Consider the following 27,749-nt stretch of genomic DNA (forward strand, 5'->3'; position numbering starts at 1 on the left):
TACAGTGGGACATGTGGTTAAGCTTGTTCTAGGTCGGCCCGCAGGAAGTCCGCAAGATATCCCTAAAAATGCTTAACCCTGGTCAAAGGCAACCCCGCCAAGCCTAAATTGATGACCCAATCAGTATGCCTTACTAAGAAGACGACGCTTCCTTCATTTAATTACACATCCGGTCTCCTGGGCGTGACCCAGAGGGCCCACCTCCGTCTTCCCCGCGGAGTACTGGGCGCTAATTGGCAGTTCTGTATCCTACGAAGGCCTAGAAATTCGAACCTAGGGGCCGAACTCCGGCCACAGGCCAACCAGGAAGAGGTGACGCGATTAATCCCGCCCTCTACCCCTTTGAACCAATCCCCGGATTTGAGGGCGGGGATGGGGAGGGACAGACTAATAAGAAGACGGCGCGGGGAGCGTCCACTCGACTATTGGTAGAATAAAGTAAACAGAAGGCGGGGTGGGGCGGGCCGGTGCCGGGGTGGCCCCCGGAGGAGGTGCAGAGTGCTAGGCGGGCGGCGGCGGCCGGGGAGGCCCGGGAGGCCGCGGCGCGGTCACTGCGAGCCGAGCCGAGCCGTGCCGTGCCAGTCGCCATCCGGCTCCGGCTCTCGCACGATCCCAGCCGGCGGCGCGGTGCGGTGAGCCGGCGCCGCTGCAGCCCATGGAGCTCGAGAACATCGTAGCGAACACGGTGCTACTCAAGGCCCGGGAAGGTGAGGCTGCCCGGCGGGTGGCCGGGCCCGGGTACGGGGAGTGCGGGCCAGGGCCTTTGAGCTCAACCGAGCACTCCAGCCGTCAGAACTCCTAGCGCCGCAGGCTCCACCATCCGAACCCCAAGCAGACACGGGCCCTTCCGGCTTATGGTCCTCCTCCTCCGCACCTGCCCCCGGGAGCTGGGGCCCAGGAAGGGGCGGGGGTCAGGCCGCCGCCCTCCGGCGGGTGGAGAAAGAGGGGGTGTGAAGGGCTTAGGGGAAGAGGAAGGAAGAAGGAAGGGTAGGACTGAGCCCCAGGAGAACCTTTCTGAGACCTCTGAGTGAGAGGCAAGGAGTTGCCCCACGTGCCCCAGGCCCAGACCCCTAACGGCACAAAGCTGGTGTTCAGTAAAGGTCAGAGAATGAATGACCAGAGCCTTTGCATAACATAACTCACTGGAGTTGGGAAAACTGGTCACACCATACGCCACCGGCAGATTGCCACTTGCTAGAAGCCTCAGGACATCTAAAAGTAGGGGATTAATGAATGGGTCACGATATTTGCTCTCAGGAAGTCTATGATTTGCAGGGGTAAAGGCGCACAGAAATAATTGGGAGCCCTGCGTTATTGGACTGTTAGGACCACTGTAAGTGCAATGGCCTGGCTGGGGGAACCAGTCTGGAGGGCCCAGTTTGCATGCCTCCGTGTGTGTGTGTGTGTGTGTGTGTGTGTGTGTGTGTGTGTGTTAATGTATAGCTCTTCATGGCTGTCATTCCAGATTTTATCTGGTGCCTGTGCTGTCAGGGTCTTGGGGCGCACAGAACTAAAACTGATCCCCCCTGCCCTGTGTTTAGTTTGCCTCTCACCTGCCATAGTCAACTGAGTAACGTAATGAATGTACAGCTGCACTGTGCCTCACTCTGTGCAGGATGCTGGGGAACCAGCAGTGAATAAGACTTCTTTTTGGAACTCTAGGACTTGGAGATGATGACATTTTTTTCCACTTTTTGCTGGACTCCCAGGCTGAATGAGTCATCTACTTCACCTTTCTGCCCCATTTTACAGGTGGGAAACTGAAGTTCAGACCAGAGATAAATCCCAGATCACACAGCAAGACTGTAATTGACCCAGGTGTATGACCTGGCATGTCCAATACAGTCCCTTAGAAGCAGAAAGGAGCCCCCAGCTGGGTAGAGCATGTGGTGTCCTCTGCCCACCCAATTTGTGTCATTCTGGGGAGGTGTTGCCTGGAAATGAGTTTGGCTGACTGAGTCCCTAGTGCCCAGGGAGCCTGTCTTATCGCTTGTCCCTTATCAAGTCCTGGGGCTGGGCCTTCCTCTCAGCCTCTGGGGGCATCTGCTGATTCTGTTCTGCCTCGTCATCCAGCCAGCCAGCCAGGGAGGAGGGGTGAAGAGCCTGGCTGGGCCTCCCTTCCTAAGGCCTGAGTTGCTTGAGTCCTCAGTCTTCCTGAGGGCATTGTCTTGCCTAACCAGATTGTGTGAGCATCTTTGGATAAGCTTTGTCTGGCCCTGGTCAAGATATAGATGGGCTGACCATCCCAGGGACCTGTGCCTCCAGAGAGAATCCTTATCTTGACCTGGTTCTGCTCCTCTTACTTGCAGGGCTTTAGACAAGTCTCTTCTCCTCCAACTTCAGTATCCCTTTTTGTGGAATAGTTAGGGAATGAGATATAAAGATCAGAAAATCCTCACTGTCACTGATTCCTGAACCCAGATCAATGGACTGACTGTGTTGGAATCATTTTGTGAGCTGACTGACAGCTTGGGGCCAGGGTCTTTGTCAGATTCCCAAATGGTCTGAGGCCCTAAGCAGTCTGGGAACCCTTGGTAAGTGTATACTGTTGGCACTTAGTAAATGGGAGCTGGGTTTGAATCCTACCACTGTTACCTCCAAGTTCTGTGATCATAGGCAAACTGATCCTTCACTCTGATGCTTATATCTGGTGCCTGTGCTGTCAGGGCTTCCTCCCATCATGAGACTGGGCCCAGTCTGGTAGTGGCTGTGAAATGGAACCTCACTCAGGCTGAGAGCCCTCACTTTGATCTCCTCCCTTTCCTGGGTTCCTGGAGCACAGAGAAAGGGAACCAGAGTAGGGTGGAGGGGAGCCCCACAGATTTTGCTACAGTTCCAGGACAGGATATTTGCTTATGATTCTTTGCTGCTGCCTTGATGTGGCTGGGAGGAGGGGGAGGAGGAAGTATACTGGTGGGGGAAGGCAGGCAGATGGAGGGTTAGGCTGAGGTTGGCTAGGGACCCTGCGGGGGTGAGGGAGGAGTTCCCCTTCTGGGGAGGCCTTGCTTTAGGTTAGCGGGTGGAGATCCGTTGCTCATTCACAGTGAAGCAATGGCTGTGTGGTACATGGGGTATAGCGTACAGAAGGGCTTCCAGCAGATTTCTCAAGGGGCCCCTGCATTACTTCCTCCTCTGACCTCCTGTCATTGAAGGACACAGTCCTGTCCCCTCCCTAGGATGTGGCTCCTCCCCCTGTACCATCTGCCTCTGCCCAGGTTAGATGGAGACCGAACTGGGAAAACCTGAGGGAAACTGAGGCCAGGAAATGGAGAGTGGCGGCCACTGAGTTGTGGGAGCTGGGGCTCATGTCTTGCTTCAGCCCTACTGAGTGCTGTGTGCAGACCTTCCTGTTACCCACACAACACCTCTGGAGGTGGCCTGGGCCCTGAAGTGCACACACAGAGAAACAGTCTTAAAAGGCAAGTGATGCGCTCAGTGTGAGGTGAGGTTTCAAACTCAAGTTTGTGAGGCTCCAAGACAGTCCTTTTCCACCATTCTCACCCTGGTGGCCCATAGGCCACATCTAGCTAGCTCTCTGACATGTTTCATTTATTTGACAGCTGTGGGCTTTTTGGTTTTGTTTTTTGCAATCCAATAGGAACTGATATTTCATGTTGCAGTCTGGATTTCCAGCAGCTTTTGGAAAATCAGGGAGCAGGTCGGTCACTGAGCCAGGACTTCTTTTTACCAGTATTCAAGAAATCCACAGAAGCTTTATTGTAACTGCTCCTATTGGAAGGGTCATTTCCTGGTCCAGTTGACTGTACTCCCCACCACTCCCTGCTGGCTTGTATATGGTCCACATTTGCTGTACCTGTCAGGCTCTGTAAGCATTCCATGAGCTACCATGAGAGTCCCAGCAGTTACAGTTAGGAGGTCAGGAAGGTAAAACAAGGCAGCCATCAAGGACAGTGAAAGCTTGTGTGCCGAGTAGGGGATGAAGGATCCTGACTGTCAGCCCTCCCATCATCATTTTGCTCATGGGTGCAAGAAGCAAAGGGAAATAGTTGTGATGTGGAGCTTAGTGGGAGAGGCCTGGGAGCCACCCGGATGGCCCAGGCTGCTCTCTGCCCATGGCATCTCAATCCTACCCGATATGACTTGGAATCTCTCCCTTGTATGCCTTGATTTATGCAGTGCCCACAAGTGTGATGCCCTTTCTGTTTTCTTCACCTTTCTGTTCTTCCTACCTAGGGGGAAGCAACTGAGGCTGACCTTGTTGCCAAAATGGACTCACTGCCCCCCTTGGCTTTCTCAGCCCCTACTAGGAGAGCCCAGAAGGACCCTATGTGTCCTGGAACCAAGCAAGAGCATGCTGGAGCATGTCAAGGAAGGCCCAAGGTGCCTCCCAGGGCAGGCTGGACCTTGACTGGGCCCTGAAGGCCACTGAACCACATTGCATGTCAAGGGAAGGCACAGTGGCAACAGGACCTGAGAGACCCAGTGCCTGATTGCTTCTGCAGGTGGAGGTGGAAATCGCAAAGGCAAGAGCAAGAAATGGCGGCAGATGCTTCAGTTCCCCCACATCAGCCAGTGTGAAGAGCTGCGGCTCAGCCTCGGTGAGGCCTGGTTGGAGACTGGGGCCTACTGAAGCAGAGGGGACCTTTGGTTCAAGGGAAACCTCCCCTGAGACCTTGTCTGGGGTGCGGGCGCAAGGATGGGGGAGTCTGATGACCAGGGAGGTTGAGGCTGCACCACCCAGCCCAGTTTCAGTTCTGGGCTTGGGATGGGTAGAGGGCAGAGTGTGAATAGGATCTGTCTAGGGTCAGTTGAAGTGGATACAAGGAGGAAGGAAGAGGCAGATTAGGGGCATGAGAGGAACAGAGGATAAGTGGGTCAGGCCAGCAGGAGCGGGGCCCCTGCTAGAGGCAGTGTCCTCAGACTGACAGTGTTGAGAGACCCTAGCCTGTGCTTATCAGCCCCACCTAGCTCAGCCCAGGGGATACCCAGCAAAGCCAGCACGGTGTGACAGGATTGTTTCTGGGAGGGGACAGAATAACCCAGGCACCCAGTTCCTGTTTGTCTTGATTGAATCCTGAGGTCTAAGTAGCACCTAAGGTTGCCTGGGCCCCCTCTAAACCCTCTGTGTGGGCAAAGTGTACTATAGCTGCTTCCATTGCCTGGGAAGGAGGCCCAGTTGAGAGCACGCCGGAAGCCACAACTTCCTCTCGCACTTTCGCCAGGCAGGCAACAGGTGTGGGCCTGGCCCCAGGCTGGGCCGGAACCTCACAGACCGCACCCAGCCCTAGTACTGTCATATACAAGTTATGTGCACCAGGAGATGACAGGGGAGGTGGGGCCTGTCTTTGGAGCTTGGGCTACTGACTGTGTATTGAGCTCATCAGTTAACCTCTGTGGACCTCGAAGTCCCAAATTATGTTGGGAATGACACAGTGCTTACCTCAGGGTTGTAGTAAGAGCCCTAAAGGACATAATGGCTACCACACTGCAGAGCTGGAAGCCACTGGGGCCTAGGGCTTGGTGATGTAAGCAGAAGTACCCTGCCAATGGGCTCCAGGACTGTGACCCCAACAGCTCCCATCTTGGCCTGCAGAGCGTGACTACCACAGTCTGTGTGAGCGGCAGCCCATCGGGCGCCTGCTGTTCCGGGAGTTCTGTGCCACGAGGCCTGAGCTGACACGCTGCACCGCCTTCCTGGATGGGGTGGTGAGTGCACCTTCCCCCAGCCCCAGCCAACACCAAGGGCAGGGAGGTGGAGGTCCCCCCCACCATGCCGTTTCCCCACACTCACTGCTCTGTCCAGACCCCAGGCTTCTCTGCTTCCCATCCTGCAGGCTGAGTATGAGGTGACCCCTGATGAGAAGCGGAAGGCATGTGGGCAGCGGCTAATGCAGACTTTTCTGAGCCACACGGTGAGTGAACAGTGATGGAGTGATGACAACACGCCAGGCTCAGGGCTCGGTGGCTGCAGGGAGAGGAATGACCACAGCCTGGGCAGTGAGTGCCTTGGAGCTGCTCCAGGCAGCACTGCGGGCATGGAGCCCATGGGGTGAGCCGAGCTCAGGCCAGGCGGCCTGCCAGCCGCTGTACCTCTTGCTGCCTTGGGAGGGAGGAAAGGAAGGGAATCCAGCAACTGGGCAGCCAGCACAGCCAGCGGCCACACTGCCACCAGCAGAGAGACCTGGCAATTCTGCCCAAGGAGCAGGCAGCTGTGCAAGCGAGCCCCTGCACTGACCTGTCTGTGGCCTGTCTCCAGGGTCCAGACCTCATCCCTGAGGTCCCCCTGCAGTTGGTGACTAACTGTGCCCAGCGGCTGGAGGAGGGGCCCTGTAAAGACCTCTTCCAGGAGTTGACCCGGTAAGGCTCCCTGCTTACAAGCCTGGAATTGCACTTAGTGGAGGGGACTTCTGTGGGCCCAGAAGGCTTAGTTTCTTGCCCTGGCCTTGTCCCACTGTTTAACTTTGGCAGTGAGCCTCCTATCTCTCTGGCATCCTCACCTTCAGCACCAAATGGGTGACTGTTTGCTTAGTGGCTTATCCAGAGGGTTGGCCAAAGATGATGCTTTAAGGGCTGAGTGTGCATAGTACAGGAGGCCTGGACCATCAAGCCAAGAATCTGGGATGCCAGGGGCTGATCTATGAGCTGTTCCTTTCAACAGGTTGACCCATGAGTACCTTAGCATGGCCCCTTTTGCTGACTACCTCGACAGCATCTACTTCAACCGTTTCCTGCAGTGGAAATGGCTGGAAAGGTAAGCTCCAGCCAGACCAAGCCAAATGAGGCCAGGTTGTGAAGGTTCTTTCTGGTCCCTGAGCCCTTCTCAGCCAACATTTGCTCCCTCAACTCTTGCCCACAGGCAGCCAGTAACAAAGAACACCTTCAGGCAGTACCGAGTCCTTGGCAAAGGTGGCTTTGGGGAGGTGAGTGGTCAGGCCAGTGCCCCAGCAGAGTGTGCAAGGCTGGCTAGAGTGGACCTGCACCTGCTCCTATACCCCAAGTGCATGGCTGACCTCCATGTGCCCCTGTCTACCTACCCATGCCACAGGTGTGCGCCTGCCAGGTGCGGGCAACAGGCAAGATGTATGCCTGCAAGAAGCTGGAGAAGAAACGCATCAAGAAGAGGAAAGGGGAGGCCATGGCTCTGAATGAGAAGCAGATCCTGGAGAAAGTGAACAGTAGGTTTGTAGTAAGTACAGAAAGGAGATCTCTCCCTTCCTCTTGGTCATGCTGTCTCATCCTGCCCTCGCCACTCACCAGGCTATAGTCTCCCCACCAACAAAAGAACTGTCCTCTACCCTGCCCTACCCCTCCAGCCTCCCCTTTTTATCCTGGGCATTGCAGCATGCTGAGCCCCAAGGAATGGCATCCACAAGGATATTTTGGGCAGCTGGTGTTAGCCCTGCCCCCAGGTGGCCCCAAGTTCCCGCCTGAGGGCTCTGATCCCCTGGCCACAGGTGAGCTTAGCCTATGCCTACGAGACCAAGGATGCACTGTGCCTAGTGCTGACGCTGATGAATGGAGGTGACCTCAAGTTCCACATCTACCACATGGGCCAGGCTGGCTTCCCAGAAGCACGTGCCGTCTTCTATGCTGCTGAGATCTGCTGTGGGCTGGAGGACCTGCATCGGGAGCGCATCGTGTACAGGTGGGGTGGAACTTCTGTAGCAGCTCTCCCAGGGCTTGGTCCATCTCCAGGGTCTGTAGCTGGTGTGGATGGAAGCAGCCAACCCTGTCAATCAGCTCAGCAGCAGAAGGCCTTTGGTGTTCCAAAGATGTGACTGGAGAGCAGTAACTGGCTCTGGGCTCATCACTTGCCCACAGTGGGCTGACTGCAGTGGTTCAGATGTACGTTGAGGTCTCGCTGATCTCTGGGTGTGAATCCTGATTGTGTTACTCTTTGTGTGACCTTCGGTCAGTCGGCTCCTTACACAGAAAACACTATTTCCTTTTCTGCTATGCAGAGACTAGCCCGCCTACTTTTCAGGTTGGCTCAGCAGTGGAGAGCTTTGGTTATGGTGGTGACTGGTGATAATTTCACTTTAGCCTAACAGTTCCATGAGGGGATGGATGAGTAGCCTTACATGACAGAGGCACAGTAGAATCAAGCAGGAGGGAGCTCCTCAACACTGATGATGTCCAGGAAGTCCTCCCCCTGGGCAGAGTCACCTTTCACTCACCTAGGAAGATCCTGGGAGTCCTGGCACTGTACGGATCTTTTACCTGCCATCCTGAGTCAGGGTTGTTGCCCAGGAAGAGCAGAGTCATCTGTCACTTGGCAGTTGAGCTAGAAGGGGCCAGCCCTGCGTAGCTTCTTGGTAAAATGAGTAATAGCTGATGCTGCCCTTTTCTTTTCACAGGGACCTGAAGCCAGAGAACATCCTTCTGGATGACCATGGTGAGTGGGGAGAGACAAGAGTGGGTAGGGTGAGTTGGGGAGGCCTGGGCCCTAATACGCCCACCTGCTTCTCCATTCTCATTTAGGCCATATCCGCATCTCTGACCTGGGATTGGCTGTGCATGTGCCTGAGGGCCAGACCATCAAAGGTCGTGTGGGCACCGTGGGCTACATGGGTAAGGCTCCCTCTGTCCTGGGCCACCCGCATTGTGGGTCCCTTCATTGTCTTTCATTGCCCATCACCCTCTACATGGAGATCTTTTGTGCCTGAGGGAGTAGAAAGAACCTATGCTGATGTTCTTGCAGCTAGGATCAGCATAGGATTAGGAGACCAAGACCCCAGCCAGAGACCCACTATTATGAATCTATGTCTTTCATTTACTAAATGTTTATTGAGCACATATTACTAGCTGGGCCAGCAGGGCTACCAGGGCAGGAAGAAGAAGAAAATCAAACCTGTTTCAACAGCTCTAACCCTGCCTGTGCTGGATTGCCAGTATTTGGAGTGAGTGTGCCCATTTGTGGTGCAGGGCAGTAGCCCTATGCCCCTCCTTGGGGACCACATCACATAGTAGACAGAATCCTGGCCCTCTAGGTTCTTCCACTTGCCTGTTGTGTTGCCCCAGTGCTAGAGATTTATCTTCTCCCAGCCTCCCTTTTTCTCTACTATGAAAGAATCATCAGAGCTGCCTCCCAGGGTTGCCTGGAGATGAAAAGAGATAGTTGAGGGAAAACTCCTCAGGTGCCTGCCCTGGCAGGTAGGAGGTATCAGCAGTGGGAGTTTCAGCCCTCTCTTTTCTCTCTAATGAAATCCAGAAGTTGCAGACTAGTAACCACAAGAGCCCAATTTGGCTTACATTAGTATTGCAGTAAAACTGTGGAACATCTTAAATTGCCAACATTTAATAAGCCAGAAAGCTTTATGTAACATATAAGGATTTGACTACTGTGGTACATAGCTCAGTGGCAAAGTGCTTGCTTATAACGTACAAAGCCCTGGGTTTCATCCCGATACCACCACACCAAAAAAGAGAAAGAAACAAAAAAATCAGAAGAGCTGGGAACCTAGATGCTGCCACCTGTAGGCCACATCAGCTTCCTTTGTTGAAATGTATGTTCTGTACTTGAGGAGGTTCCCACTAAGTTGATAATGGTGCCTCCCTGGCCGGGGTGTCTGAGTCAGTCCCCTGCATTCATATGCACTGGGCATTCCTGCCTCTGTTCCCCACCACCTACCCAGCCCTGGTTCTGTGCCCTGCCCAGCTCCAGAGGTGGTAAAGAACGAGCGGTACACGTTCAGCCCTGATTGGTGGGCGTTAGGCTGCCTCCTGTATGAGATGATCGCAGGCCAGTCACCCTTCCAGCAGAGAAAGAAGAAGATCAAGCGGGAGGAGGTGGAGCGGTTGGTGAAAGAGGTGCCTGAAGAATACTCTGAGCGCTTTTCCCCGCAGGCCTGCTCGCTCTGTTCCCAGGTATCTCAGCAAGGGGGAGGCCTGACTGGCCGGGGCTGGAGCTGGGCCGTCTCACCTGCCTGCTCACATACAGGCACCCTGACCACCCATGCCCCCCCACAGCTGCTCTGCAAGGACCCTGCGGAGCGCCTGGGGTGTCGTGGGAGCGGTGCCCAAGAGGTGAAGGAGCACCCTCTTTTCAAAAAGCTGAACTTCAAGCGGCTGGGAGCAGGCATGCTAGAACCACCCTTTAAGCCTGATGTGAGTGCAGTCCATTTCTGTGGAGGGCAGGACCAAGCTGGGGTGGGGGCTGAGGGCCCTTGAGTAGGGGGAGTATTCAGTATATTAGAAAATCTGATCTAAGCCCACCCCCCATCATTACTGTCACAAAATCCAGGATAGGTCTGGTTTTTGGCATGCTTGGATGGGGGTACTGGAGATGGGTGGCCCTAAGAATATTGAAGGACTTCACTTTGCCTCTCCCTCCACACTGTGGATTATGTACTCATCACTGTCAGGAAGCTTTCCCCAGCGATGCTGACCCCAGCAGATCAAGCCTATAACCTACCAATAGACATCACTGTAGACAGAGAGCAGCCGTCTCCCAGGAATTTTGAAGAAAATCCTAAAGGAGAAAAACATGTTTACTTCTCATTACTTCTTAATGACCACAGCTGGATCCCACGCTCACCTTGACCACTGCCAATGAGAACATTCCATTTCCCAATGGAATACCCAAATGGTGGGGCCAGTAGGGGGGATGTCCATGAGGCTGGCTTCCCTTCTTCTGTCAGGACATGTGCCCTTATAGACTCGCACTCTTCTACTGAGCGTCTTGTGGGTCAGGCACTCGACAAACACAAACATCCTCTAATCATATTATAAGTGGCGGAAACCCAGCTCCAACTTAGTCAAGCCCAATGTGAAGTTTACTGGTTCCTTTCATAAGAAAGTCCCAGAGGAGGGTCAGCGTCAGATTCATGTTGTGTTGCCAAGATTCTCCATCTGTTGGCTCTGCTTCAGTGTGTTGGCTATATCCCTTCCCTGAATTCAGGCTTCTCTGTGTGTAATGTTACAGGGAAGGTTCTGACTGGCCAGGGTTAGGCCACGTGCTTGCCTCCTTCCCATTTATATGAGAACTGGATCCTATGATAGGCTCACTGGGGAGGATGGAAGGCAATGGACAGGCCAGGTTGGTGACGTCAGCCACACATTTGTTTATTCATTTGACAAATATTCAAATGCTCATATGTGCCAGATTTTGAAAATAATAAGGTCCGCATGTCCCAGGTCTGTCTTTATGTTCTAGTGGGAAGACACACCAAAATAAACCACTAAGTGAGAAAGTTTCAGGTAATGCTAAGTCCAACAAAGAAAAATAAAGCAGGCTAAGAAGACAGCATGATGGGGATCAGGGTCTGATAGTAATTTTAGAGTGGCCTCTGGAGAGCTGATGATTAAGCAGCCACTAAAATAGTTGAAAAAAGCTATGCCACAAGTTGGGGCTGGGCTGGGGTGGGGTAAGCATTCCAGGCAAAGGAGCAGGGAGTAGCCTGGTGAGACGGAAGAGCAAGCAGGCCAGTGTGGCCAGAATGAGATGTGTGGGGAAGGAGGAGGATGGTTATATCCTGAGCAAGACAGGGCAACTTTCAAATAGGAAAGTGAGGTATGGAGAATGGGTCATAGAGGGGATGTGTGTGAGTGGGGAGGCCAGCCAGGGAGCCCCTGCCTCTCACAGCTGTGTCGTGTGGTAGGCCCATGGTCCCAGTTGTCACGGCTACTCTGCAGCCATGAGGTCCTGGCCTCCATTAGCCTGCCTGCAGCCGGTACTGCTGCTCTTGTTCCCTCCTGCTTGCTGTGCGTAGCATCTCACGGAACTGAAATAACTGCCCTGCCTCTGCATCTTCAGTTCAGAGTTAGAGACCAAAGTCAGTGTCTTGGAGTTCTAACATTTTAGAAGCAATAGAGGAGAAGTAAGCTCAATGATGATATTTTTAAACAGCTTTTTCAAGATTTAATTCACATGCCATGTAATTCACCCGTGTAAAGTAGGCAATTCGGTGACTTTTAGTATGGCATATTTGTACAAGTATGACCGCAATACATTTTAAAATATTTTCATCATGCCCTCCCAAAAAGCCCCCCCACCCCAACCTTCCCCATTAGTATCATCCCTATTTGCTCCTCCTGCTGTCATTAATCTGCTTTTTATATATTTGCCTGTTCTGGATGTTTCACATATGGATGGAATCATGCGGTATATGGTCCTCTGTGACTGGCACCTTAGCATGTTTTGTTTTTGCTTTCTTGAGCCAGAGTCTTGCTGTGTAGTTCAGGCTGGTGTTGAAGTCACTATGTAGCCTAGGCTGGCCTAGAACTCACGGTGATGCTCCTGTTTCGGCTTCCCAAGTGCTGGGATTATAGGCATATACCACCACACCTGGAAGTTAGCATGTTTTTGTTGTTGTTGTTGTTGTTGTTTTGAGACAGGGTCTCATTATGCAGTTCAGACTGGCCTTGAGCTCACTTTGTAGCCCAGGCTGGTCTCGAACTCTCAATAATCCTCCTGCCTCAGCCTCCCAAATGCTGGGATTACAGGCGTAAGCCACCATGCCTGGTGTTAGCATGCTTTTCAAGGTTCATCCATATTGTATGTACCAGCATTTCATTCCTTTTTGAGGCTGAATAATATCCCATTTTATAAATAATACTATATTTTATTTATTTATAAGTTGACAGACATTAGGATTAGTTCCACTATTTTTGACTTAAGAACAGTGTTGCTATGGGGATTCTTTATTTTCTGATGCAGTTTTCTTATATTGCCTAGGATGATCTCAACCTTGTGGTCTCAAGCAATCTTCCTGCTGCAGCTTCCCAAATAAGATGCTAGGCACAAGCCACCATGCCCAACTGCTCTGCACTTACTGTACAGATTTTTTTATGTGGACAAATGTTATTTCTCTTGGTGTTATATCTAGGTATAGAATTCCTAGGCCATAGGCTAGCTCTGTTTAACCTTTTAGGAGAACTGCCACACTTTTTCCGAAATGGTGTACCATTTTGTGTGATGAATACATCTATGTGGGGGGCACATGTGTGCATGCGCACTGGGGAGTGAACCCAGAGCCTGCTAAGCACGTGCTGTACCACAACTGCACTACACCCCTAGCCCCACGATGATGATATTTTAATTGACAACCTTAATAATAGGATTTAGAAAACAACATAAAGATGAAAAAGAAAGTGGCCTTCTGAGGCTGAGGTGACCTTCCAGCAGGGGCTGGGGAGGTAATTGGTCCATTCCAGTCCTCTGATTGGCTCAGAGCAAGCAATGGACTCTTAGGCAGGAGACCCATCTGCTGCGGGCCCTGGATGGGGGCTAGCAGAGTTTCAGTCTGCACTCCCCTCACCGGCCACGCGCCTGGGCAACCTTGTGCAGGGCAAGGGGCAGAGGGCAACATCAGGTCTGTACACAGTGTCACTCAGTCATGGACCAGGGAGGGATAATAATCTCTGAATGCGGAAGTGGACACAGAGGGAGAAGTTAGCCTCAGGCAGAAGAGACTAGTGCTTGCAGAGTACATGGGGCCCTTGGTTGCTAACTCCAGACCAGGTTCTACAGGTGTCAGGGCTGAACCAGGCCAAGGGCTGGAGAGACTCAAGGCTGAATTACCTTCTTTCTGTGTGTACATGCACATGTATGTGTGCCCACACTTGCACTTTCCTGTCTGATGACTGCATTTGTTCCCCCCTAGCCCCAAGCTATTTATTGCAAGGATGTTCTGGACATTGAACAGTTCTCTACCGTTAAGGGCGTGGAGCTAGAGCCAACTGACCAGGACTTCTACCAGAAGTTTGCCACAGGCAGCGTGCCCATCCCCTGGCAGAACGAGGTGGGACCTGGCCCATTAGTGAATTGGGCTCCAGGGGGACAGCCTTGGGGGTAGCTCTCACAACTGCCTGTTACTTGGCAGATGGTAGAGACCGAGTGCTTCCAGGAGCTGAATGTCTTTGGGCTGGATGGCTCAGTTCCCCCAGATCTAGACTGGAAGGGCCAGCCACCTGCACCACCCAAGAAGGGACTGCTGCAGAGATTCTTCAGCCGTCAGGTAAGCTGTGGTAGTATTCTACCTGGGCTTCTAGCCTGGCTTCAGGGGATGGCGGGTGGGGGCCACAGCTGGTACCCACCTGTGCTGGGAGTGGGCATGCTCCAGCCTTGCCAGCAACACCCAGGGTCTCTGGCTTCATTCCCCTCCCATGGCTGGGCTCATGGCCTCTTTTCTCTTTCCAGAGGTGAGCAGTGTGGGCTCCCCGTGGGTTAGCCTCGCTGCCCAGCCTCGGGGAGCCCCAGGCAGCCCTTCAATGGCAGAGGCAAGATGTGGGAGAAAGAAGTCTGGTGCCCGCTCCCCTGTGCCCCTCCCCACTGCTGCAGTTCCCTGCACCCTGGCCCCTTCAAGCTGTCAGCCTTGCTTAGCTATCTGTCTCCCTGTGCCCATCCCTGTGCCTCTCCAGGGCCTGGACAAAGGCCTTGCCCTGGCAGATTCTGGGCTCTCCCTCGTCCCCTTACTTAAATCAGTTGGCAGAAGCCTTTGCTCTGATGTCCACTCACGTGTGGCCTGAGCTACTACTCCAGGCCCCTCATGGGGAGCCCTCTTTCCGAAGAGTGACCCTGGGTGGTACCTGTCCTGTCTTGGCGGGGCCCACCCTGTGCGGCATCACTGGAGGTTAACAGTGCTCGCTCTGCCTCTCTCCCTCCATGTCTCCCCGTCCCTCTAGGACTGCTGTGGGAACTGCAGCGACAGTGAGGAAGAGCTCCCCACCCGCCTCTAGTCCCCAGCCCGAGGCCCCCACCAGCGGTTGGCGGTAGCAGCTACTCCAAGTGCTGTTTACAGTTTTGCACAGTGGTCTTCCCCATTGTCCACTCAAGTCGTGGCCTGGGGAACACAGCCGGAGCTGTCCCCAATGTCCTCTGCCCCTCAGCCCTTGGCCTAGCTGAGTTTGGCAAAGCCTGGGCCGTCCCTGGGACAAGGTGCGTCCCTTCAGCTCTTCTGTGGGGCTCGGGGATTTCTGTATTTATGTATTTGTACGAATGTATATAGCAACCAGAGCGTTCTTAATTCCTATCCCAGACCTGGCACTCCACCTCAGCCTCCGAGGCAGCCAGCCCTGGCTAGGAGAGCTAGGAGATAGCAGAGGAGCCATTGCCAAAGTCAAGCTTCTCAGGCCCCATTCAGAAGGGGCAATGCCGGATCCCTAAACCCCAGCATTGTGCTGGCCACCACCAACCTCCAAGTAAGGCTCACGCCTGCCCTTGGTGTCCTGGGCTCAGGCTGCACTGACTAGGGCCCAATACTGTCCCTTACAGCAATTGTCAAGAGTTGAATCAGTGGGTTCTCTATGCTGTAGGCCTGTGCCAAAGTGTGACCAGAGATTGGACTGACCAGGAAGTCCCGTTAGTTCACTGCCCAAGCTGATCCATGCGGGTCTCCCTCTGCCTTCCAGTTCCCAGGTCACCTTGTCTCTTATGCTGGGCCTTGAAGACACTTCTTTCAAAAATGCTCCAGCCCAGGTCATAGGAGAGGTAGGGGTATCCCTGGACAGCTGTGGCCAACTTTCCAGAATCCCCTCACCAAAACAGACATGTGTGCCCAGCAATAATCCGCCCCTCCCTGTGTGTGCCCATGGGAATGTGTGGGTGTGGGTGTGTAACTGTGTATGTGTGAAGGGTGTAGGGTAAGGCTGTGCCTGTGTCCTAGGCCCCAGCCCTGGCCCTTCCCTGACTGATAGCCATCCTGGTCCCAGTGTTAGGGTAGAATGGGATTACAGGATCCTGGTTTTTCTGTATTTAAAGCTGATTTTTATTACTCAGTTTTGTCCAGTGTAAGCTGCCACATGTCTCTGTGTGAATACAGTCCGAGCACAAACCTGGCCAGCTGCCCCTGCCTGCCTCTTTCTTGCCTCTGGTGTTCCAGGGGGTCTTCCTGCTTCCCTGGACCAGCTGGAAGTGGGAAAGGATTGGAGATGGACCTGGCACAGGGGGTGAGGGGCTCCCTTTCTAAGGCCCAGGAGCCTTTAGTACTTACAGTAAGGCAGTCTTTCTAGGCATCCAGGCCTTGATGGCCTTTTAAGTTCACTCTGTGGGTTCTGTTTCCTGAATAGTACGGGGCATGAGGAAGAGAGTCTTGGATACTAGAGTGTGGCCCTGTTTCTGACTGTGCTAGAGGCAGGCCTAGCTGACTGGTCTTTAAGATATCCGAGGCCAAGGTGACCCAGCTGCCAAATGTGAACTTGGGAGTGGCCTGGGGATCCAAGTGGGAGCTACTGTCACAAACACCTGCCCCACATCTTTCTTCACAGGCTCTCTGCTGTGTGCCTGGCCCTGGGATACATGTGTAGCCCTCTTTTTTGTCCTTGGAGCATTAAATATAGATGGGCGGAAGACCTAGACAATGGTGATACTGGAAAGAGGGTATGGCAGGGTTGGGAGGGGACTAGCCACCTGCACATCAAGGCAGGTTTTCCAAAGGTAGTGATTAGCTGGGCCTTGAAGGAGAGTTGCTTGGAAGATGAATGGTAGAACCACATAGGAGATTATTTGGGGGTAAGAGGTTTGATCACAAATTAGTCTTTTTCTTTACAAACTTGTCACTGTTTAATAACCTTCCAGTGTCCCCGCTCTTCTCAGAAATGCCCTGTAACCACCATGAAGGTTTGTTTATTGTCTCTGGGCCATAAAGATTTTTTTCTTTGCCTCTGGGCCAGGCACATCTGCAGAAGCCATGTGAGTTCTATAGTTGCCAGTTATGGGTTCAGGTTCCAACCTGGCAGCTTTTTAAACTGGCTTTGCTCAGGTCTTTCCCTTGGCTAGGAATACAAGTGTAATGCTGATTGCTTTGCAGGACAGCTATGAAAATCCACTGAAGCAACCAGTGAGCCCTCTAGGGCCCCTAGGTTACTGATAGGACTCTCAACTGCTTGGGAGGGGGGTAGGTGCTAGGTGCTAAGCTGGCAGCTGTCTGAACAGCTGCTAGAAGGTACCCAGCACCAGTTCTGTAGAAGGATCTCTTGGTATGTGGAGTGCTTACTTCTTTCATCAGTTTGAAAGAAACAGCAAGGCATGTGTGTATGTGGTGGCAGGGGTTTGCTCAAGTTCTTCAGTGGGTGAGTGGTCAATGCAGGATCAAAAAAGAAGCTAACCAAGGGTGAGAAAGTCAGACCCTACCCATGAGGTTGGGGTTTGAAATGCATTCGTACCTCTGCTCCAAATTCTGAGGTTGGCATGGGGGTCAGTTAGCTATTAGGTTGCACAGGCCAAAGGCCATTTGTGGACAAGTGTGTCAGGTAAACGAGCAGGACCGTGAGGCACCGAGACCCTTCCCCAGTGTTCCCCGTTGTGTGGGAGGCATCCAGGGAACTTTACTAGGGTTCAGTTCACCTTAAATCCTTGGCAGAGGAAACCTCCAGAATTCATTTCCCAACAAATTTTCACTAAGCTCACCTCCTTCCCACCCAGCTCTGTGGTGGAAGCTGGGAACGCAGATGGAGACTAGGTCCCTGCCAGCTTGGTGCTCAGTCTGGTAGGCAGGCAGATGTGGGAACAGTGGCACCGAGTGTGATCAGCACTGTGGCAGAGAGGATTCTAGAGTAGTGGGGGTTGGGGGCTACACCACACAGGGGAGGTCCCTTGGCCATGAAGGTATCTTGGTGCTCTCTAGGACACGGATGATGTAGAGCTTGTGGTTTAGGATGACTGAGCATGGGGTAAGGATGGAGTGGAAGAAGGTGTTGCTCTAGCTCAGGTCAGTGAACCAAAACTAGTTTTGAAAGCCATGTTAAGGGGCTAGAAATATAGCTCAGCAGCACAGTGCCTGACTGGCAAGTGCAAGGTCCAGAGTTCAATTACCAGTACCATCACCCCACCCCCAACAACAAACAGAAGACCATGTTAAGGATGCAGGAACTCATCTGGACAGGTGGGGAATCCCAAAAGGGTTTTGACTGGTTGTATCAGGATGTCTATCCCAGCATCTACAAAAATACACAGTTTCCTTTGTGGAGCCCCTCCCCACTCGCCATGTGGTTTAGATGGTGGCGGGTTTATGTTTCTGCATGCAGTACACCACACATAGGACCCAGATAGGAATGTTGCAAGAGATGGCACAGCTTTCTAGCTAACACTGTTAAAGGACACAACCTCAGATAAAAAGGGCCAGAGAAGTGGGTGTGACAGTTTATACCTGTAATTCTAGCTACAAGAGAAACTGAGGCAAAAAGCCTGCAAATTTGAGCTCAGCCTGAGCAATTTAGGAAGACCCTGTCTGGAAAAATCAAAAGGGCTGAGATTGAAGCTATGTAGAAACCCGTGGTTGCTCCCCAGTTCCATTGGTGGAGGTAGGGTCTCCTGTAAGCTGACAGTTTCATCTCTTCAGAGCATGACCACCAAAAGCAGAGTACCATTCCTGTCTTGGCAATGTTGGGCTGACTGAATCTGGATAGATAGGCTGGAAACCTATCCAGCATATATTGGGAGAGCAGATTGCATGGTTTCAGAGACCCAGCACGATAGCACCCGTAGGGGACAATGATTCTCCCAGTTAAATCTCAGTAATGTACCTTAAAAAAAAAGAGAGAATAGATACTGGGTGACCATTCACAGCACACGTCCCCTTGCAGTAGGTATGTGTGACTGCTTGGATTGGTTCACTGATACTCGGCCAAATAAGTCCAAAAAAAGTTATATGTGGGTTTATTGGTTTGGTTGTTTTTCCAAACTCCCAGTTTTTTCCTCTGGGAATGGGTGGCCTGGAGCTGTGGAGCTCACTCTTGCTACCTCTTGCCAAAATGATACAGGAGAAAGTAAAGTGGATGCATGCTTGATGCCATTGCTGAAACACGTAGAGCCGATTGCAGCAAGTCTCCAGACTTGCAGTGATGTGAGCCAGTCCCTGTGGGCCCAAGCCTGTTTATTTTAGGGTTCTGTGCTTTGCAACCCAAAATACACCAGCTGATATGGTGGTGAGAGAAGGTGTCTTTGAAAGACCCTGAGAAGTCTGTGTAGAAATGGAACAAAACCAAAAGGCAGCGAGCTTTAAAGTGGTCCTTTAAGAGGACCTCAGGATGGGACCCTCTGTGGGGTCATCTCTATTCCCTGGGGTAAGCATGACCCATAGCAAAGGATTCAGCACTAGGTCCTTGTGCTTCTTCTTAGTTAGGGGTGGGGATGTTTGCCTGCTGGGGACACAGCAGTATGGGCATAAGTTGGGAGGGAGCCACACTGGAGTTGAAGCTGACTCGAACCCCTGTCCACTGTGTGTGTGTAGCCTGTCACAATGTGGCCAGCAGCTCAACATGAGTACAGTATGGTCTCCAGGCTGAGCTATGTGCATGTCAGGGTCCTTGACCTCAACTTTTCGCTGAGTATCCAGTGTGTGCGATATGTGTGTGCTTGGGGCGTGCTGGCGTGCCCCGCCGAGCAGCCTATTGCCAAGACGTGTGTGGCGTGTGCATCCCCTGTGTAGGATGCCCCAAGGGTGTGAACTTGGCATCCTTGTGTACCCGGTCTGGGCGCGGCAGGTGGGTGTCGAGTCACACGCAACCTCTTCCCTCTAGGGACAGCCTCGGTGGCGTGTGGCTGGGGGTGGGGTGGGGTGGGGTGAGGGGCCCTCTGCTGGCTGCCGCGCGCGCGCGCACGCTGGTCTGGCACGCTCCGTGTACGCTGCCGTGCGCGCGCCCCGTGCCTCCAGCCCAGCACTGGGAGCCGCTTTTGCTGCCACTGTCTTTCTCGCGGCAGCAGCCGCTACCATCGCCTCCCACAGGCCGGGGACTCAGTCCGCTGTGCCGCTCGCCCCAAGGCAGGAGGACGAGCTCGAGGAGAATGCCTGGGCCCGTGAGTACAGCGGAGGCTACGGGTTGGGCAAGCTTGGAAGGTGGGTGGAAGATGGTCCCAGGGCTGAGCCCCTTCCGGCGGGCAGCTCTGCTCCCTGGCTGGGGAGGGGGTCGCCGCCCAGGACCCCCCCCTCGCCAGGCTGCGGGTAGACCCTCCCCCAGCCCACACTGGAGGGAGGGCGAGGGAAGGAGGGCGCCAGTGAGCGAGGGAGCCCGAGCAGGCGCGAGCAACCACCAGTTCGCTTGGAAACCGTAGCCATAGCAACGAGGTTGCACTCCCCGGCAACGACGAGGGGTGGCGGTGCCCCTCCCCCACCCCACGAGGGGCCCGAGTTGGGGGTGTTGGGAGGAGAGAGATGGGTGCCAAGGAGGGAATGTCATCCCTGTGGCCGGACTGGGTGTGCCTGCCTCTCCATCCCGTCGAGAGTGGGGGTTGGGGGTAAGTGGCTCCGTGGGCACGAGCAGGCTCCCACGTGGCTGTAATCGTTGCAGCAGGGCTCCTAGGGTGGCTGCAAACGTGGAGGCGGCCCAGACCCTAATCCTGCCACAAGAGGAAGCTGGGTCTGGGGTCTCTACTTGATACGTCCTACCTTTAATTACTACCCAGGGTCTTCTCTCCTCCCTCCTTACACGGCCTGAGTTGCATTTCCCTGAGGTCATGTTCCTTATCAGCCAAGAGTTTAAAAAAAAAAAACTTGATTCCTTCCACCTCCTCGTGGCCAGAGCGTGTGCCAGACTGCCCCATGGGCTGGAGATGGGTCTCTGTTCTGGGTTCCTAACTAATATTCTTTAAGGGAACAGTGGAAGTGAGTGGGCAGAAACAGGAAAGGACATTGCTGACCCGAAGAAGCCGAAGCCCAGGCCAAATGGGAGAGACCCAGCCCACTGGTCCACAAGTGTCCCTTTCTTGTCTCAGCACAATGCCTTAACTGTGCAGAGTGGCATGCAGGTTGGCCAACAGAGAGGCCACTGCCACATGGAAGTGCCCTGCCTTCCAGGGGCGCTCCTCTGGAAAGAATGGCCACTGAGTCAGAGGAAATGACCTCTGGCTCCCCTCCCAACCTCTCCTCAGCAGGCGGTGTGCTGGAGAGAGAATTGCCCCCTCTGCCAGCACTCCACGGCCTGACTCAGCAGATGCCAGCCTGACCACAGGCTTTGGATCCAGCATCCCTGAGACCACAACTACATTTGCCTTGCCTTTCCTATGCAGGGTATTCTGGGCACTAGAGGTGATAGATATCTGGGGCATTTGAGGCCTTGACAAAAAGTGTCCATAGATGGGTTATACCTGGAAAATCAGGCCTGAGTCTCCTGCAGACAGATGGGCCTTGGGGATTATTCATAGGCTCCTTTCATTCTTTTTAAGTTCTGTGTGAGGCCTCTGGACCTAATAGCTCCTAATTCTTACAGCAATTGTGGAAGGTAAGTTTTATTATCCTTTTAGAGATGGATCCTGAGTCTCCATCTCTAAAAGGCTCTCAGGCATTAGAGAAGTGACTTGTCTGAGGTCATGCGACCAGTAAGAGGTAGGGCTAGTTTTCTATTGCTAATTTCTCTGCTGGCAAAACTCCTCAGCCTGCTATACACAGCTTATGTGACCAAGGTAGAAAATCCTAGAGCCTTCCAGAGCAGAATTCTTAACCTTCCTTTACATTCCTCCAGTGAGGAGGTGCCTCTTCTTTCAAACCTTTGTACACCTTTCCCTCTTCCAGCAAAATCAGCCAGATTCTTGCAGTCTCAGATGCTTTATAGGATTGTGCTGCTGCGGGCTGGCTTCCTGTCTCCCTCCATTTTCTCTTTCTGGCTGAAATCAAGCAGTAAGGACTGCCTTAACCCCCTGGGAAATCCCTAAGACTTAGTCTTTGGTTCATTGGTTTTGTGCCTTTTCAACTTGCATTCCTGGCTGTGGGAGAACAGCAAAGGTGGACTCAGGCAGTGCTGGACCCTATGGGTACCCAGTGTGGCTCAGAGGTCGGAAACCCAAGTGCTTCCACAGGCCAGGGGCCAATGGAATCAGTGAGGTGGGCCAGGAAGTGCTTAACTCCAATTGATGTCACTTTTGTGAGATAGAGATTTGGTATAACCAGATTGTCCAGTTTTTCAATGAGCAAGAAGTCCAGGCCTTTCCATAAAATCTGGTTTTCAGATGGTTTCAGAAGATTTTAAAAACAGGCTGTAGGCCAACAAAATGTATCCATGAGCTGTGTTCAAGCTGAAAGTCAGGAGTGAGGCCTTTGGTCTGTGGTAAGGTGAGGGTAGTGTTGGTGGGCCACCCCAACTGCATACGGTGTATTCCCATGGGCCAGTTTTCACAGTTGAGCCTCTCGGCTGCGCGGTGCTGGTGTCTTGTCAGTCACATTCAGCTGTCTATGTTGGCCTTGGATGTTATCACAATCTTCATCAATCATGCTCCTTCCTTGGCGCTGCCAGGCCGGTCTCGTCATCCTTTGTCCTACAGGTGAAGAAACTTCAGCTCTAGAATGGGAGTAGCCAGAGTATGATCACATGGCTCAGTTAGAGCAGAAACAGGATGTGAACCCAAGGCTGCACCTCAGGGTTCCGCACGTTTCATCATCCTGGGCTCATTAAGAGGAAGACCCCACACACATATACATACTGTGGCTACCTTCCTTACAAGGACAGATAATTAACTCTCATGCTGGATGAGGGGATGGAAGCTCAGGAAGCCACCAGAATGAGGGTTTCTCAGTCTCATCTTTGAATATTTTGCTCCCATACACAAGAGTGTATGGGAGCCAAGTACAGAAGACACTAGCCTACAAAGGGTCTTTCCGCCCACCCATTGTAGTTTGCAGTTCCCCAATGTCAGGGTTGGGTTGTGGAGATTTTACTCATAGGCCATGGCCCTAGGCCAGTACCTTAGCTTTGTTGGAAACGAGGTTGAGGCCATTGCCTGGCTGACTGGGAGCTAGAGTAAGTTCAGTCCTTCCACCTTGGTCCTGAAGGGGGTATAAATATGTCACCAGTGCCTCCCTGAAATGCCCTTCCTGTCAGTGGACTTTGCATTCATCAGGGCTGCAGCCATGTGACTTTATGCTGCTGGGTAGGACCCAGCACCTTTGTTGAGGCTACATCCTTGTTTCTAGAAAGATGTTAAGAACCACCTTCTGAGTGTCACTGATATCATGATTGTAAAGACACCAGTGGCGTGTGCAAGGCACTTGGTACAGGGTGACCGTCACTTACCTCCTCCACCCTATCCTCACACCGCACCACACTTTCCTGTGTCCTTCCTCGTCTTTGTGAGTCTGAGTCTCTTTCTCCTCACCCGAGTGCCAGCAAGCCCAAGCCTTGATCCAGGACTCCACTGGGTCACCACAGCACCTGAAACCTAGGATTTCCTTCCCCCGAAGTCCCTGGTCTGTGCTGCTAGGTTGTCTTTTTCCTTTTGTCCACATATATAGTTCCCAGTTTGCTGTGAGGGCGGAATGCTGGGTGATGGCTTCTTGCTCAGTGACTTGGTGGCAAATTTCAGACATTTCCCAGGAATGATGTGGATGGCAACCCAGCTCCTGAAGTTTTCCCTATCCCATAGCTAGCACCAAACAAGTCCATATGCCAGGTGATCAAGGCAGAGGCAGCCTCTGTTGGACACAGGCCATTTCTGAACAGTCTGAGATCACTGAGTTTCATTCTTATCCAGCCCGGGGCAGGTAAAGTGGCTCAGGAATGACTTCTCCAGGAATGTGCAAGGAGGCAAGGGGCCTTGGCAGGGACTCATTCTAGAGGGTACAATTTAGGTCTTGGTCCACCATCTGCTGGGAGTTTGTTAGACATGCAATCCCCGCCCCCCCCCCCCCCGACCTACTGAAGCAAACACTGGAGTCCAAAGTAGGGCCTGGCCCTGACAAGCCATTCATATAACTTGCGTGCTTACGAAAATTTGAAAGGCATCCATCTGAACCATGTGGAAGGCAGGACTGTCTTCTGCAGCCATGAGGAACTAGAGGGTTTGGGCAGGAGAAGGCCTAGGGGAAATGGGCAGCATGGAGAGTGGGAAGGCTGTGAAAGGTCTGGCACGTGACAACCATGATAGTAGGACTCTATGTGAGATGGGATGTGGCCTGACTACCAAAGGCCAGTGGTGGGACAACCCAAGGACATAGACAGATGCAGACACTGTGCACTGAGGATTTGGCAGGTGGGATAAATGATGATCCCTTTGCTGAGATAAAGAACCTAGTAGCAGGTCTTTGGGATCTAAAGTTGAAGGGCCAGGATTCTTTATGCAGAGAAGCAATGCAGTAGGTGTAGTCAGCAATGCAGCTAGGCCCTAGAATACAAAACCTATGGCCCTTGGATGTTGCTTAATCTCTTTGAGCCAAGTATTCTCATCAGTGAAATGGAAAGACTCCTTCCTAGGACATTGTGGTGTTCAGCCCTCAGGCAGACCATCATCAAAGCTAAGGTCTGTTGCTCACTTCTGCGCCTTCTGCAATAGATTAGCTCAACCTTGCCCATGCATACTGATGAGGAAACTGAGGCAGCGTGGAGGTTATAAAACATCCAGGGTCTTGCTTTCATTCCCCTACTGTGTTCTCAGTGAGTATGGCCAAAAACTATACACGGTCATGCTCAAAAACACAGTATATAAATCAAGATGGAATCCCAAGGAATGTTCACATGACCTGCAAGAATGAAAGAAAATAGAAGCAAAACATAGTAAGATGGTAGGCTTATGTGTAAGTCCATCTGAAGGGCACAGCTGTCAAATAGCATAGTTGGACATGTGGCAGGTGTTTGCTCCTGGCCATCTGGAGGGGTTGGGCAAATGGCTTCAAGCTAAGAGGCTGTGAGTCTGAGGGGTCCCCAGACAGGGGCAAGAACATACCCAGAGGTGTGAAGCAGCAAAGGGGCACAGCCTTATGGGGAGGCATCAAGAAGTTTAGCCTGGTCAGTAGAGCATTTTGAAAGAATCTTTCAGTGCCTATATTACTAAACACCTGTAGTGGAATAGATTATTATATTCTGAGTAACAAGGAAGGAAGCTTCAGGCCAGACTGTAGCCCTGCAGGGCTGTGGTAGCCACAGCAGAAATAAGACAGTGGTTAGCATGAAATCTCTACCCCTCAAGCTAGGTGTCAGAGAGCCTGCTCAGCCTTGAAACCCCATGCAAGAGGCCGCCTTTCTCTGACCAATCTATAAAATGTGACAGTGATAGTTACCTCTTAGCTGAGGGGTATCAATGGCACCAAGTAGATTTGGGGTGTGGCTTGTGCCAGTCTGGCCTAAGCTCAGCCTGCTAAAATGGGCATCCTCAGGCCACAAACCCTGCCTGGTTCCTTGTTAAGCCTGGAGCTGCCATTCTTTCATTCAGCACAGCCTTTTCCCAGCCTGAGCTAGTCCAAGGCAGCAGTGAGCAGTGGTCAGGCACTCCAGGGCCTTAGTGGAAGAACAGGAATGCGTACTTTTGGCTACTAGCTGGCCATACTGCCCAGTTCCCACACAGCTGCCAAGTCCTTATGAATATGCTCATAAATGCTGGACTTTTCATATACATCTCATTTGTCACACAGAGAAAGTGGACATAGAATTTAAATTCAGATGCCAGCTATATCTTAGCTCTTCTCCTTATTAGGTATATGATCTGGGGTGAGTAATTTCCTTCTTTCTCCTCATCCATCAAGTTGGCACGACCGGCAGTGACTAGGTGGTGGTGATGATCATATGGGATAATGAATGGATGGGCCGGGTGTGGTGGTACATGCCTGTAATCCCAGCATTTGGAATCCTGGTGCAGGAGGATTGCTACAAGTTTGAGAGCAGCCTAGGCTACATACTTCAAGGCTGGCCTGAATTACATAGCAAGACCCTGTTTCAAGAAATAATCTGTATGGAAGGAAGAACAAGCACATTTAGTAATGGTCCTTGACACTATTTTTTTAAAAAGTTGGGCTGGAATGCTGGGTGTGGTGGCTCACGCCTGTAATCCCAACACTCTGGAGGCTAAGGCAGGAGGACTGTTGGAAGTTTGAGACTAGCCTGGGCTATAAAGTGAGCTCAAGGCCGGCCTGAACTGTGTAGCGAGCCCCTGTCTCAAAAAGACAAAAAAAAAAAAAAAAAAAGTTGGGCTGGGGATATAGCTCAGTGGCATAAGCACCTGCCTGGCATGCACAAAGTTGTGAGTTCAATTCCTAGTACTAAAATAAAAAGCTTTTTAGAGGCAGGGATTTCATTGTTACCTAGGTTTTCTCCAAACTCTTGGGCTGAAATGATCCTCCTGCCTTAGCTCCCTAAGTAATTGGGACTACAGACATATGCCATAGGAGCTGCCTCTTGACAGGCATTTCTAATTCAGCTAAACCCCATTACCCCCAGCCCCATAAGTGCCTTGCTGATCCATGGCTGCTTCTGGCCTACCAAGAAGGGGGACTTCTGGTTAATGCCAATTTCCTCTGAAAATTCCTGTTCCTAAGGGCTCAGCAAAAGGAGAACAGATTTAATTAACTCCTAGTGACTGGCTGCATCGTGTTTTATCTGGGCTGTGTCGCCATGGCAGCCTCATGGCGGGGTTGTCAAGGGGGTGGGCAGAACTATTGTTCCTGCGGGTGTCTGTTCCAGAACACAGGCCCGGTGAAAGGGACTGGCACGGGCACCAAGTCACACATGCTGAAGGCAGGCCCAGAGTCAGACAGCCATCTGGGGAGAAAGTGGGGTGGCCTAGCATCCTTCCAGCTTGGGGCTCAGACTGACTGTGAGCCCCAAAACTGAGTGTAAATTCACCTACCTTCAATGTGCTAAGGGCAAGAAGGTCCCGGGGGTTCTAGATGAGGCCCATAAAGTAGCTCAAGCCGCACCATTCCCCCATCCCACTCAGGGTAAGGTTTAGTGGCCAAACCTGGGTTCAAATTAGGTTCTGCTATCTGCACAAACCCCTTGCTCCTCCAATCCTGTCTGTGTATCCCAAAGGGTTGTATGTTAAAGCGCCTAGTATAAAGCATCCAAGGAGGTCCCCTTTGTGTTCCCTGAGGGTGGAATGACCTGCCATTCTTCACAACGGAGAGGTAGGACTCCTTGCTACAAACCTCTCTCAGGTTGCCCCTCTTGGCCTGGCTGTGGAGAGGTGGGAACTAGAGATGCCAGACTCAAGTGACTGAGTGCAGGACCACGTGGGCCCAAGAACGAGCTTGCAAATCTCATCTGCGTTTCCTCTCTGCAGAGATGGAAAGGAATGGTGGGGGGGGAGGCGGGGACAGACAGCAGCCTGGTGATGAAGTGGAGGAGCCACGAGGGGTTGCGTATGTGGAGGAGGTGGAGAAGCTGGAATCCTGCAGGCGGAGGCGACTGGGGGAAAGGAAAAACCTGGCCCACGCCCTCACAGCTGGTCAGGGGCAAAACAAAGGCAGGGCCAAGGCATGCAGGGACAGTTGGAGCTGCCCGTCTGGTCTGGCGCAAGGAAGACCCAGAGGCCCAAGGGCAGGATACTGAAGCGGAGTGTCAGGAGGGCAGCTTGTGGGGTTCGAGAATGTGGAACGCCCTTACCCGACTCACAGCAGTCGTGCCGAGACTCCAGCGCTTGGGTATCCACAGACCTCTGAAATCATTTCCGAGCTGAGGTGGCCTACACCCGGAGGTTGCGGGTGTCAAATCTCTCGCCAGGGCTCAGCGTTTGGAGTCTGGCCTTCGCACGCCCCCTGCTGGTTCGCTTTGGGTCCCAGCGGTACCTGGGCTCCGTGGCAGTGGCGGTTGGATCTAGAATCTGGGAAAACCCTACCAGGGAAACCTCCGGGCGTGACGTCATCCTCACCGGTGACGTCATCGGGTCCCTGGGGAGTGCGGGGGTTCCCACCGAGGCGGCTTCCCTGGAACTATCCGGGAAGCCGGCGCAGGCCTGTAGGCTTCAGGGGCCACGGCGCGCCTTCACTGCGCCCTGTGTCTGCCCCGCAGGTCCCTCGGGGTCCTGGGTGAAGCACTTCCGCGCGCAGGCCGGCGCCATGGGAAGGTCTGAGCGCCGAAGCTGTCCCTCGCCGGCGCGCACAATACTTGAGCCACGCCGCAGGCAGCGCCCGGCCGCAGGTCCCCGAATGACGCTG

The 27,749-nt window shown here is 52.8% G+C and overlaps 1 protein-coding gene and 1 long non-coding RNA gene across 13 annotated transcripts; one reads left to right on the plus strand and one right to left on the minus strand.

Moving 5' to 3' along the window:
- Nucleotides 1-457: 457 nt before the first annotated feature.
- Grk6 (G protein-coupled receptor kinase 6) lies at nucleotides 458-27,735 on the plus strand. Of its 11 annotated transcripts, XM_063230879.1 has the most exons (18): nucleotides 463-707; nucleotides 1,276-1,333; nucleotides 4,259-4,341; nucleotides 4,464-4,559; nucleotides 5,555-5,667; nucleotides 5,796-5,873; nucleotides 6,218-6,318; nucleotides 6,620-6,712; nucleotides 6,818-6,881; nucleotides 7,007-7,147; nucleotides 7,416-7,606; nucleotides 8,319-8,356; nucleotides 8,443-8,532; nucleotides 9,620-9,828; nucleotides 9,931-10,068; nucleotides 13,566-13,703; nucleotides 13,785-13,919; nucleotides 14,587-15,738. In XM_063230879.1, the coding sequence occupies exons 3-18, from the start codon at nucleotides 4,323-4,325 to the stop codon at nucleotides 14,638-14,640; spliced, it is 1,698 nt and encodes a 565-aa protein (XP_063086949.1). In that variant the 5' UTR covers nucleotides 463-707; nucleotides 1,276-1,333; nucleotides 4,259-4,322; the 3' UTR covers nucleotides 14,641-15,738. The 11 variants fall into 11 exon arrangements, 10 of the variants coding, with proteins under 10 accessions (XP_063086951.1, XP_063086953.1, XP_023422230.1 ...); XM_063230883.1 differs by lacking the exons at nucleotides 1,276-1,333; nucleotides 4,259-4,341 and adding an exon at nucleotides 14,102-14,103 and having other exon boundaries at nucleotides 461-707; XR_010041124.1 differs by lacking the exons at nucleotides 1,276-1,333; nucleotides 4,259-4,341 and adding an exon at nucleotides 27,604-27,735 and having other exon boundaries at nucleotides 14,587-14,839.
- LOC134471626 (uncharacterized) lies at nucleotides 21,816-27,596 on the minus strand. Of its 2 annotated transcripts, none has more exons than XR_010041128.1 (2): nucleotides 22,903-27,596; nucleotides 21,816-22,147 (listed from the first exon to the last, which is right to left on the minus strand). It is a non-coding gene; the product is annotated as an uncharacterized LOC134471626 (long non-coding RNA). The 2 variants fall into 2 exon arrangements; XR_010041127.1 differs by having other exon boundaries at nucleotides 21,816-22,170.
- Nucleotides 27,736-27,749: the final 14 nt, after the last annotated feature.

Source organism: Cavia porcellus, unplaced genomic scaffold (genome assembly GCF_034190915.1).
Source record: "Cavia porcellus strain 051 isolate PalLab524CR breed Dunkin Hartley unplaced genomic scaffold, mCavPor4.1 scaffold_19, whole genome shotgun sequence".
Taxonomy (NCBI): Eukaryota; Metazoa; Chordata; class Mammalia; order Rodentia; family Caviidae; genus Cavia; species Cavia porcellus.

Coding starts and splice junctions, on each gene's coding strand:
- Grk6 (XM_063230883.1), top strand. CDS start 656: ATGGAGCTCGAGAACATCGTAGCGAACACGGTGCTACTCAAGGCCCGG. Junction 6,882..7,006: donor GCAAAGGTGGCTTTGGGGAG/GTGAGTGGTCAG, acceptor CCCATGCCACAG/GTGTGCGCCTGCCAGGTGCG. Junction 13,704..13,784: donor CCATCCCCTGGCAGAACGAG/GTGGGACCTGGC, acceptor GTTACTTGGCAG/ATGGTAGAGACCGAGTGCTT.